The sequence below is a fragment of the Salmo salar genome, chromosome ssa19 (assembly GCF_905237065.1).
Source record: "Salmo salar chromosome ssa19, Ssal_v3.1, whole genome shotgun sequence".
NCBI lineage: Eukaryota > Metazoa > Chordata > Actinopteri > Salmoniformes > Salmonidae > Salmo > Salmo salar.
Genome location: NC_059460.1, coordinates 11,328,987 through 11,341,780, shown reverse-complemented (window position 1 = coordinate 11,341,780; position 12,794 = coordinate 11,328,987). Strand labels below are relative to the sequence as shown.

The 12,794-nt window shown below is 45.3% G+C and overlaps 2 protein-coding genes across 4 annotated transcripts in view; one reads left to right on the top strand and one right to left on the bottom strand.

The window, feature by feature from the left end:
* The window catches only part of neto1l (neuropilin (NRP) and tolloid (TLL)-like 1, like), a 188,608-nt gene that overhangs the window by 124,422 nt on the left and 51,392 nt on the right, over positions 1-12,794 (top strand). The gene's annotated exons all lie outside the window — the stretch shown is intronic.
* On the bottom strand, positions 3,415-5,783 carry LOC106578430 (zinc finger protein RFP). Its single transcript, XM_014157197.2, has 2 exons — positions 5,663-5,783; positions 3,415-5,395 (listed from the first exon to the last, which is right to left on the bottom strand). The coding sequence occupies exon 2, from the start codon at positions 5,391-5,393 to the stop codon at positions 3,735-3,737; it is 1,659 nt and encodes a 552-aa protein (XP_014012672.1). The 5' UTR covers positions 5,394-5,395; positions 5,663-5,783; the 3' UTR covers positions 3,415-3,734.

Genomic DNA, 12,794 nt, shown 5'->3' with positions numbered 1-12,794 from the left:
GAGCTAGCACAGTGGTTCTCAAAGTGGAGAAGGTTCTGGGGGGGTCGAGAGTATGAAACTGAATGGGAAAAATACATATTTTTCATACTTTAATTGTCTACATATACTATTTGTATTTTATATTTATACCTTTTCCTATTTGATCTGGTTTCCAACATAGGCCTACGGTATTGCACAAAATGTGTCACGCCCTGACCAGAGAGAGCCCTTGGTTCTCTATGGTATAGTAGGTCAGGGCATGACTAGGGGGTGTTCTAGGTTTATTATTTCTATGTTGGTGTGCTTGGTATGGTTCCCAATTAGAGGCAGCTGGTAATCGTTGCCTCTAATTGGGGATCATATTTAGGCAGCCATTTCCCCACTGTATTTTGTGGGATATTGTTTTGAGTTACTGCATGTTGCACCGCTGATGTCACGGTTTGTTGTTTGTTTCTTTTTGTTTGGAAGTTTTGCTTGAATAAATTATGTGGAACTTTAATCACGCTGCGCCTTGGTCCAGTTCTTACGACGATCATGACAAAATTATTGTTTAAAAAACATCTAATCTGTGCTTTAGAACCAAAAAGTTGTGCGTCTTGATTGTTGAGCAGTCATTTGCATGCAAAGGCGGGCGCATATCCAGTTAGCACTTGTTTAATTTTCTCCAGTTTTGCCTGGTAAAAACAGAGTAAACCTATGTTTATATTATCCATACAAAAGTTATCCATATACTGTGTACAGTTTAGCAATCTACTATGAACGCGTCTTTGCCAGAACAATAACATTAGGCGGCCTGGTGATTTCATTGATCATTTTCATATTTCAGATAGTTCTAGTGTTGGTGGCTACTGGCTATATCTCTGATAGCTGTGCTAATTAGCTATCTAGCTTGCTCCGCATTCCTGTGTAGCGTAAGTGTAGTTTCATCGGATGGAAGCACCCATAGCTGTATGAATCTTTCAGGACAAGTCATTTTATTTGAAGGATTTTTTCCTGTTGTTGGAAGATAAGGGCCATATGTTTCGAAAGCCATATCGCAAGTGATGCCTATTAAAACACAGGGTCAGGATTGTAGTTCACATGAGGCAGTAGTGGGCAAAGCTAATGTCAGAACTGTAGGGTGAAGCCAGAATGCTGCCTAGAGTTTTTGAAAGCTAAGACAGACCATGCTTTCCATCCGTCTCCTGCAACCTCCTGATATCCCTAGTTGATATTGGCTGACGACACCTGCACCATCTCTCTCTACTATTCGACATTTGCGCTGCAACCAATCCAATAGCTGTACAGGCAATCTGCAATCTGTTCGCTAGCACAGAGGTTCTCAAACATTTTGTAAAACTGCGTTTTACACCTGCATTTTGAAATTAAAGTTTTACACATAATGCAGGTGTAAAACGCTGTTTTACAAACATTTTGAGAACCACTGAGCTAGTGAATAAATTGCTGATTTGGTGCAGCTATAGGATCGGGTGCAGCACAAATGTCCAATTGTAGGGAGAGACGATTGCCGTAAAGATATGCAACTCCAAAAATGTTTGGTGATCAAGAATATTAAATGTTTATTTTGCAAGCTCACCAGCAATGGGGCACCAAGCAACAACTACTATCATTTGCCTGCTGGTCTTTTGGTATGAAATTGCTTGAAATGTATAATTTACTTAACCTGTTAGGGCTAGGGGGCAGTATTGACACGGCTGGATAAAAAACGTACCCGATTTAATCTGGTTACTACTCCTGCCCAGTAACTAGAATATGCATATAATTATTGGCTTTGGATAGAAAACACCCTAAAGTTTCTAAAACTGTTTGAATGGTGTCTGTGAGTATAACAGAACTCAAATGGCAGGCCAAAACCTGAGAAGATTCCATGCAGGAAGTGGCCTGTCTGACAAGTGGTGTTTCATCTTGGCTCTTTTTATTGAAGACTGAGGATCTTTGCTCTAACGTGACACTTCCTACGGCTCCCATAGGCTCTCAGAGCCCGGGAAAAAGCTGAACGATATCGAGGCAGGCTCTGGCTGAAACACATTATCGCTTTTGGCAAGTGGCCGCTCAGAGTACTATGGGCTTGGGCGCGTGCCCGAGTCGACCGAATGCTTTATTTTCTTTTGTCTGTTTACCTAAACGCAGATTCCCGGTCGGAATATTATCGCTTTTTTATGAGAAAAATGGCATAAAAATTGATTTTAAACAGCGGTTGACATGCTTCGAAGTACGGTAATGGAATATTTAGAATTTTTTTGTCACGAATTGCGCCATGCTCGTCACCCTTATTTACCCTTTCGGATAGTGTCTTGAACGCACGAACAAAACGCCGCTGTTTGGATATAACTATGGATTATTTTGAACCAAACCAACATTTGTTATTGAAGTAGAAGTCCTGGGAGTGCATTCTGACGAAGACAGCAAAGGTAATAACATTTTTCTTATAGTAAATGTGACTTTTCTGAGTGCTAAACTTGCTGGGTGTCTAAATAGCTAGCCCTGTGATGCCGGGCTATCTACTGAGAATATTGCAAAATGTGCTTTCACCGAAAAGCTATTTTAAAATCGGACATATCGAGTGCATAGAGGAGTTCTGTATCTATAATTCTTAAAATAATTGTTATGCTTTTTGTGAACGTTTATCGTGAGTAATTTTGTAAATTCACCGGCAGTGTTCGGTGGGAATGCTAGTCACATGCTAGTCACATGCTAATGTAAAAAGCTGGTTTTTGATATAAATATGAACTTGATTGAACAAAACATGCATGTATTGTATAACATAATGTCCTAGGGTTGTCATCTGATGAAGATCATCAAAGATTAGTGCTGCATTTAGCTGTGGTTTGGGTTTATGTGACATTATATGCTAGCTTGAAAAATGGGTGTCTGATTATTTCTGGCTGTGTACTCTGCTGACATAATCTAATGTTTTGCTTTCGTTGTAAAGCCTTTTTGAAATCAGACAGTGTGGTTAGATTAACGAGAGTCTTGTCTTTAAAATGGTGTAAAATAGTCATATTGAAGTTTTTGCATTTTTGAGGTTTTTGAATAACGCGCCACGGGTTTACACTGGCTGTTACGTAGGTGGGACGATTTGGTGCCACCTATCCTAGAGAGGTTAATTTACTTGCATTGGGAATTTGTTAAAATGTATTATTACATATTCAAAATATGTTTAGGACAAGATACTGGAAAGGGCTGTCTGGTAGCCTCAATAAATAGACAAAGATATATACTGTATATATTTTTTTTCTTGACTTGAGACTTGACTTCAAAAAGCTTGTGACTCTACTTGACTTGTTCTTAGAATGCACGACTTGGACTTGACTCGAGACTCGACCTGTTCTACTTGGGACTCGACTTGAGACCTGGACCTTAGTGATTTGCTCCCACCACTGATAATCATAGTAAGGTACTTCATTGTTACCCAGAAATTATTTGATATTGAGATAAAAACTGCATTGGACCTTTTAATACCAGATACTCAAATACACATTTCTGAGTTCACTATAAGTTCACTGGGTCAGTTTCACAATGGTCACAGTGTTTCCATTAGATCAGGAAACCAAATTCAATCCAATGAAAGCTTTACATTTCACCGTCAAACAATGTTAGCTGACAAAAACGTATTAAATACAAGCAGGTTAGTAGGTCTGATAAAAGTAATACAAATATTATGTATGTGTCCTAAAAGGTTATGGGTTACTTTAAATTACCATTTGGATCAGTATTACAAATGCCCCCATTTTAGCACTGTCACAATGTCACCCTCAGAGTGTCTGGTTAACAGGGGTGATGATCATTGGTGCTGAATTTGAGCCATCATAATCATCAAAGGGGTTCAAGTATGGATAGAGCTTCCCTGTAAAGGTGCAGCCGGTGAAAGAGAAGATATGAGACCTGGTGTCCACATCATAGAAGGAGACTTGACCCTCCTCATAATCCACAAACACCCCCAACTTCTCCGGCTTGCTCTTCAGTGAGAGGGGGGTATGGGGGTCTGTGCAGGCCTCATAGTCAACCTGAAAAGACAACCACATGGTCCAGAATCCTTGCTCTGGGTATAATCCAACTGTCTTTCTATTAATCGACTCTTTGGCCACTCCTACATTCCACCCAGTCTTCCCCTTCACCTGCACCTCATAGTAGAATCTCCCAGAGGAGAAGCCCTCCTTTGCCAAAACAGCTACACGACTTCTAAACCTCTTTAGGTTGTAGAAGTGGTTCTGTTCAAAGTGACCTGTTCTCACTAGTTTCCCATTGCCAGATACAATGATAAGGGGATGTGCTGTATCAGGGTCCATAGTGACATCCACTGCATACTGCTGCATCCTCTTCAGCTCATCACCCTTTGACTTCTCCAATACATTATTCAATTTCTCCTCAAGTTCAGAAAGTGCTCTCTTCACCTTTTTATCCAGTTGGGATATGTCTTTCTGCACATTCCACTTGCTCTGGTTCCGGGTTATACTGACATCAGACCAGTCCTTGGTGGATGTAAGGGGGCACAGGGATGGCAAGCTTTGGAGGAGGTGGAGATGATCCTTAGAGTGTGAGAGCTGCTCCAGCTCTGAGTGTCTCCTCTGTAGCTCAGTGATTTCCTGCTCCAGCTCTTTAATGAGCCCCTCAGCCTGCCGCATGGTTGCTTTCTGCTTCTCTCCAATCATCTTAGACACCTCAGCCTGGCTTCTCTGCATGGAGCGGACTAGAGTGGTGAAGACCTGTTCGCTTTCTTCTCTCTCTCTCTCTGCATCTCTGTTGCTGAGCTCCGCTGAGTGTTTGATCTCTTTAACCTTCTGTAGGCACTTCTGGATCATCTGCTGCACTTGATTCTTTCTCTTTCCCAGCTCAGCTTTCTTCTCTCCGAACTCCTTCCTCAGAGGGACGGCGTGATGGCCCTTGTGGTCTGTCACAGTGCAGAACTGACACACACACATTTGGTCAGTCTTACAGAACAGATCCAGGGGTTTCTTGTGCTTCTTGCACATCCTGTCTTCCAGGTTCTCCACAGGGTTGATCAACTTGTGTCTCTTCAGGGCTGGGGCTATCTGATGAGGCTGCAGATGAGTCTCACAGAAAGAGGTCAGACACTCCATGCAGGACTTCAGGGCCTTGAGCTTCGTCACAGTGCAGACATCACAGACCACTTCTCCAGGCGCAGCAGGGGACTCATCTCTGTCTCTGACTTGTATCCCCTTAAAATGATTCACAACCTCTCGGAGTGTTGTGTTGATTTTGAGCTTAGGCCTTTTGTCAAAGGTCTCCTTACACATTGGACACTGGCACTGTTCAGTGCTTTTCCAGTACCTGCTGATACAGGCCTGGCAGAAGTTGTGTCCACATGGAGTGGTGATCGGATCAGTGAGAACATCCAGACAGATAGAGCACTGGAATTGCTCCTCAGGCAGCAGACTGTTCAAGGACGCCATATCTGGAATACAAAATAACTATAAAAGGACTTCCTGGACTTATTCGTCTTTTATAGCTGTGTTTACTAAGAACATTCCTTACTTGATACCTGTCCACACCACAATCTTTCACTAATGCTGCCATTCACTTGACTACATGATTGAAATAAACACAAGACAGGATTTATCCCTTGCTATTCAAAGTAGTCATTATAATACATTTACTTAGATTTTATGCTTTCTTACAATTAAAGTCTTCTTGCACAAATTCTCTCTCTCTGTCTCCTTACCTGATTATGCTTGTACTTTTTTCTTTTACGACAAAAGGGTGCCTCAGTGCAGCTGTGTAGAATGTTTTGTGAAGAGCAAGAGAAAGTTTGCGCAGAACCTCTGCTTCTCATTTACTTTCACTTCAGGAAAGTGACATCACACAGCTCCTCCTTAACTCTTTCCCTACTTCCCTTCCATTTCCCTCTCTCTCTCTTTCCCTCCATGCTCTCTGTGTTTCCTGCTCTTAAAGGGGCAGGAAATGCAACAACTAGACCCAGCTACCCTCAAGGATTGGAGTTTTGCACCCCGGCCCTAAGCCAGCACTTGCTCTTTGATCTTTAACAGCTCTATATTTTTCGAACACCTTTGTCATTTTTTTACACTATTTACAGTATTTGCAACATCCCATCAAAATAATGGCAGAAAGATTCTCTCTTTCATTTGTTGGATGTCCTGGCAGTGGGTGTGCCCCCCCCCCCCCCATTATTCATTCTTATTATTAGAGAGAGGTAGAAGGAGAAGACAAGTGATATATCTTATTTGGTTTAAATCAATGTCATATTTTCCCCAGCTGATCTGTCTTTCAGGACAAGTCCTCAGTTGACAGGCAGGCAATGACAGTGACAGACTAGCCAACAGATATCAGTTCTCTTTGTTCAAATCTGTCCCCTGACATCTTTATGCCACGCACGCACGCACCCACACTCACACACACTCTCTCACTCTCTTTCTCTCTCTCTCTCTCTCACATCCCTTCCAAAAGGTTGTTGTGTATCAATAGACTGAACAGTTAATTAAGTTAAATGAAAAACGTTAAAGTAATGACAAAAGCAGATTAAATAAAAACGTGAATGAAATATAAGCAGACTGATAAAGGTAATAAAATGATGTATATTTTGACGATTTACATGAGAAGGCATTGATTGTAAATAGTGTATATTTAAGCAATAAAGCCCGAGGAGGTGTGGTATATGGCTAATATACCACAGCTAACGGCAGTTCTTATGCACAACACAACGCGGAGTACCTGGACACAGCCCTTAGCCGTGGTAAATTGGCCGTAAAGCACAAACCCCCGAGGTGCTTTATTGCTCTTATAAACTGGTTACCAACGTAATTAGAGCACTAAAAATACATGTTTTTGTCATAACCATGGTATACGGTTTGATATACCATGGCTGTCAGCCAATCAGCATTCAGGGCTCGAACGACCCAGTTTATAATATAGTGTATATTAATATACGTTACCGTTACACTTGTGTCACAAACCTCTTCGTCAGAAGATATGTTGAAATCGCTGTCGGACAAAGTGGACCAATATGCAGCGGATTGCGTGCTCCCTATCATTTATTTTAAATGTGAACACGAGGAAAAAACAATAAACAAAACTCACGACTGGAACAGTGTAGCAGGCTAAACAAAAGCAGTGCTAACATACAACTACCCACAAGTGACAAACAAAACACACACCTACTTATAGGACTCCCAATCAGAGGCAACTAGAAACACCTGCCTCCAACTGAGAGTCCAGCAACCAAATCTGCACATAGAAAACTTAACCTAGAACCTACTCATACTAAAACATACACCACAAAACCCCGGAACACATAAATAACACACCCCTCTAAGCTATACACAAAAAAACCACCATACAAAACAAACATACCTCTGCCACGCCCTGACCAAATAATGCAAATAATCCTTTATACTGGTCAGGACGTGACAGTCCCCCCCCCCAAAGGTGCAGACCCCGGATGCACCTTACACAAAACCCAGTAAATACCCCAAAACAAACAGAAAAATCCCCCTAAACTAAAGGGAGGGAAGGGAGGGTGGCTGCCGTCAACGACGGCACCTGTGCTACACCCCCCCTCCCCAACCCACCTATATTGGAGGCGGCTCAGGTGCGGGACGTGGACTCCGCTCCACCCTCGGCGTCGCCCCCTTAGGTGGTGCCCCTGGCCGCGTCGGAGGACTGGAGGGCGACCCTGACTGCGCCCGGCTGGCAGGCGATTCCTGCTGCGCCCGGCTGGCGGGCGACCCTGGCTGCGCCCGGCTGGCGGGCGTCCCTGGTTGCGCCCGGCTGGCAGGTGACTCTTGGTGCGCTCGCCTGGCTGATTACCCTGGCGGCTCCAGACTGGCGGGCGGCTCTGGCGGCTCCAGACTGGCGGGCGGCTCTGGCGGCTCCAGACTGGCGGGCGGCTCAGGCGGCTCCAGACTGGCGGGCGGCTCTGGCGGCTCCAGACTGGCGGGCGGCTCTGGCGGCTCCAGACTGGCGGGCGGCTCTGGCGGCTCCAGACTGGCGAGGCTGGGCTGACGCACTAGAAGCCTGATGCGTGGGGCTGGCACTGGACGTGCCAGCCTGGAGACACGCACCCCAGGGCTAGTGCGAGGAGCGGGAACAGGCTGAACAGGACTAGGCTGACTACTGGGAAGCTTGGTCCGGGTTGCTGGTACTGGTCGTGCCAGACTGGAGGTACTCACTTCCGGGATAGCACGAGAGACAGGAACCGGAAAGACTGGGCCATGGAGGCGCACAGGTGGCCTAGACCTCACCGCCTGCACAACCCGTCCTGGCTGGATTGAACTAGCAGCCCTGTACAAGCGGGGTGCTGGTATAGGGCGAACTGGGCTGTGCAGGGGCCTGATGGTTGCCGTACGTAGAGCGGGCGTAGGGTAGCCTGGTCCTAGGAGGCGTACCGGCGACCAGACGCGCTGCGCAGGCATCCTCCTACCAGGCTGGATGCCCACTCTAGCACGGCATCTGCGAGGGGCTGGAATGGCGCGCACCGGACTGTGCGTGCGTATGGGCGAGATAGTGCGCACCTCAGCGAAACACGGCGCTCTCCACCTCATACGCTCCTCCATACTCTCATGGGTAGCTGGCTTATGGCTCTTCCTAGGCCTAGCCAAACTACCCGTGTGCCCCCCCAAAAAAATGTCTTGGGGGTGCCTCTCCGGCTTCCTCGCCAGCGCGTTCATGGCTTCATAACGCCGCCTCTCAGCCTTCGCTACAAATAATCCTCTATACTGGTCAGGACGTGACAACATGTTTACAATGGATAGGTTCATTTGGAAGTCTGTTTCCTGGGTAAGCCCTATTGTAGATTACTGTTAATTAGTATTTGAAACAATTTTACAATTGTTTGTATGATCTTACATGGCTTAGCGCTGTCAGGATGTCTCCCTCAGGGTGTCTGGTTAACAGGGGTGATGACCAATGGGACTGGGTTCGTGCCATCATAATCATTAAAGGGGTTCAATTATAGATAGAGTTAATCGTTGAAGTTGCAGCAAGTAAAATAGTAGATATGAGACCGGGTGTCAAATCAAATCAAATTGTATTTATCAAATGCCCCAAATGCAACAGGTGTAGACCTTACCGTGAAATGCTTACTTACAAGCCCTTAACCAACAATGCAGTTAAAGAAGTAGAGTTAAGAAAATATTTACAAAATTAACTAAAGTAAAAAATAAGTTAAAAAGTAACACAATAAAATAACAATAACGAGGCTATAAACAGGGGATACCGGTACTGAGTCAATGTGCGGGGGCACAGGTTAGTCAAGATAATTTGTACATGTAGGTAGGGGTAAAGTGACAATGCATAAATAATAAACAGCGAGTAGCAGCAGTGTAAAAAGAAAGGGGAGGGAAGGGGGGTGTAAATGTAAATAGTCAGGGGGCCATTTGATTAATTGTTCAGCAGTCTTATGGCTTGCACGTAGAAGCCGTTTAAGGAGCCTTTTGGACCTAGACTTGGCACTCCGGTACCGCTTGCCATGCGGTTGCAGAGAGAACAAATCTATGACAATTTTTTGGACCTTCATCTGACACCGCCTAGTATATAGGTCCTGGATGGCAGGAAGCTTGGCCCCAGTGATGTACTGGGCTGTACGCCCTACCCTCTGTTGAACCTTACGGTCGGATGCCGATAGTTGCCATACCAGGCGGTGATGCAGCCGATCAGGATGCTCTCGATGGTGCAGCTGTAGAACTTTTTGAGGATCTGCGGACCCATGGTAAGTCTTTTCAGTCTCCTGAGGGGGATAATGCATTGTTGTGCCCCCTTCATGACTTTCTTGGTGTGTTTGGACTATGATAGTTTGTTGGTGATGTGGACACCAAGGCACTTGAAACTCTCGACCCGCTCCACTACAGCCCCGTCGATGTGAATGGGGGCGTGTTATTGCCCTCCTTTTCCTGTAGTCCACGACCATCTCCTTTGTCTTGCTCACGTTGAGGGAGAGGTTGTTGTCCTGGCATCTCATTGCCAACCACATTTGTGTCATCAGCAAACTTAATGATGGTGTTGGAGAAATGCTTAGCTACGCAGTCATGGGTGAACAGGGAGTACAGGAGGGGACTAAGCATGCACCCTTGAGGGGCCCCCTTGTTGAGGATCAGTGTGGCAGATGTGTTTTTGCCTATCCTTACCCCATGGGGGCGGCCCATCAGGAAGTCCAGGATCCAGTTGCAGAGGGAGGTGCTGAATGCTGAGTCAATGAAAAGAATTCTCACATAGGTGTTCCTTTTGTCCAGGTGGGAAAGGGCAGTGTGAAGTGCTATTGAGATTGCGTCATCTGTGGATCTTTTGGGGCGGTATGCGAATTGAAGTGGGTCTAGGGTTTCCGTGATGATGGTGTTGATGTGAGCCATGACAAGCCTTTCAAAGCACTTCATGGCTACTGACGTGAGTGCTACGGGGCGGTAGTCATTTAGGCAGGTTACATTTGCTTTCTTGGGCACAGGGACTATGGTGGTCTGCTTGAAACATGTAGGTATTACAGACTCGGTCAGGGAGAGGTTGAAAATGTCAGTGAAGACACTTCCAGTTGGTCCGCGCATGCTCTGAGTACACATCCTTGTAATCCGTCTGGCCCGCTGCCTAATGAATGTTGACCTGTTTAAAGGTCTTGCTCACATCGGCGTTGTAGAGCGGGATATCACAGTCGTCCGGAAAAGCTGTTGCTCTCATGCATGCTTCAGTGTTGCTCAAAGCAAGCATAAAAGGCATTTAGCTCGTCTGGTAGGCTTGCGTTACTGGGCAGCTCGCAGCTGGGTTTCCCTTTGTACTCCGTAATAGTTTGCAAGCCCTGCCACATCCGACAAGTGTCAGAGTAGGATTAGTAGGATTCAATCTTAGTCCTGTATTGACGCTTAGCCTGTTTGATGGTTCGTCTGAAGGTGTAGCGGAATTTCTTATAAGCGACTGGATTAGTGTCCCGCTCCTTGAAGCAGCAGCTCTTGCCTTTAGCTCGTTTCGGGTGTTGCCTGTAATCCTTGGCTTGTGGTTGGGATATGTACAGTCACTGTGGGGACGATGTCATCGATGCACTTATTGATGAAGCCGATGACTGAGGTGGTATACTACTCAGTGCCATTGGATGAATTCCAGAACATATTCCAGACAGGGCTAGCAAAACAGTCCTGTAACATAACATCCGCGTCATCTGACCACTTCAGTAATGAGCGAGTCACTGGCACTTCCTACTTTAGCTTTTGCTTGTAAGCAGGAATCTGCAGGATATAATCATGGTCAGAATTGCCAAATGGAGGGCGAGGAAGAGCTTTGTATGCATCTCTGTGTGTGGAGTAAAGGTGGTCTAGAGTTTTTTTTCCTCTGGTTGAATGTTTGCCTGCATTAAAGTCCCCGGCCGCTAGGAGCGCCGCTTTTGAATTAGCATTTTTTTGTTTGCTTATGGCCTTATACAGCTCGTTGAGTGCGGTCTTAGTGCCAGCATTGGTTTGTGGTGGTAAATAGACAGCTACGAATAATATAGGTCTACAGCTTATCATGAGGTGCTCTCACTCACGCGAGCAATACCTCGAGACTTCCTTAATATCAGACATTGCACACCAGCTGTTATCGACAAATAGACACACACCACCACCCCTCATCTTACCGGACATAGCAGTTCTGTCCTGCCGGTGGGATAGTCTCGGATGGAGCTAATCTAGTTTATTCTCCAGTGATTGCACGTTGGCCAATAGAACGGATGGTAGAGGCGGGTTACCCACTCGCCGACGAATTCGCACCCCGATCTCCGCCCACCTGTACCTCTGTCTTTTCTTCACGTGAATGACAGGGATTTGGGCCTGGTCTCGGAAAAACAGCATATCCTTCGCGTCAGACTCATTAAAGAAAAAATCTTTGTCCGGTTTGAGGTGAGTAATCGCTGTTCTGATATCCAGAAGCTATTAGCAGCAACATTATGTACAAAATAAGTTAAACAATGCAAAAAAACATACAAAATAGCACAATTGGTTAGGGGTGCGTAAAACGGCAGCCCTCCCCTCCGGCGCCATTGTTATCACATCATAGAAGGAGACCCTCATCGTAATCCACAAACACCCTCAAATTCTCTGGCTTGCTCTTCAGTGAGAGCGAGGCATGGGGGATGTGCAATCTCTCTTAAAAGACAACCACACAGTCCAGAATCATTCGTCAGAGTTCAGTCCACCATGGGCCCTATCGATGGACTCTTTTGCCATGCCTACATTCCACCCATTCTAACTGTCCACATATACCTCGCAGCAGAATCTGCCTGAGAAGCCCTCCTTTGCCCTGACAGAAATACCACCTTGACACTTCTTCAGGTTGTAAGGGTAGTTCTGTGCTTTTTGTACATATTGCACTCTTTTCCCATCGCCAGACAAAATGAGCTTTGGATGTGCTGTAACAGGGTCCATAACCACATCCACAGCATGTGGCTGCATCCTCTTCAGCTCATCAGACAGGAGACTGCTGGATAACCCCATATGTGACTGACCGCCTTGATTCGGTCTCACGTAGCAAAATTTGAAATGGTAGTTTTTACATTGGATAAAAGTAGAGACTCAGAGCTATAAAATGGTATATCATACACTGCATTTGAGGAACAATGGGAAAGTAATTCTGCTTTGAAAGTTGAAAATGGCCCTTGAATGTTTTGGTACACCTACTAGAGAGCTCTTTTGTCTACACCCTTTCAGCATTGTTCACACCCTCTTCAGGCTTAGCCCCCACCCATATCTTTAAGGATTCACATGTGAGGTCGTGCTAAATGTCATGTAGTGTGGTAAAGATTAATACTAAAAGTAGTAAAAGTAGTAGCCGAAAATAAGGAAAAATTCCAGGTAAACAGTGTCCAGATAAAAATATTTTATAAA

Coding starts and splice junctions, on each gene's coding strand:
- LOC106578430 (XM_014157197.2), bottom strand. CDS start 5,393: ATGGCGTCCTTGAACAGTCTGCTGCCTGAGGAGCAATTCCAGTGCTCT.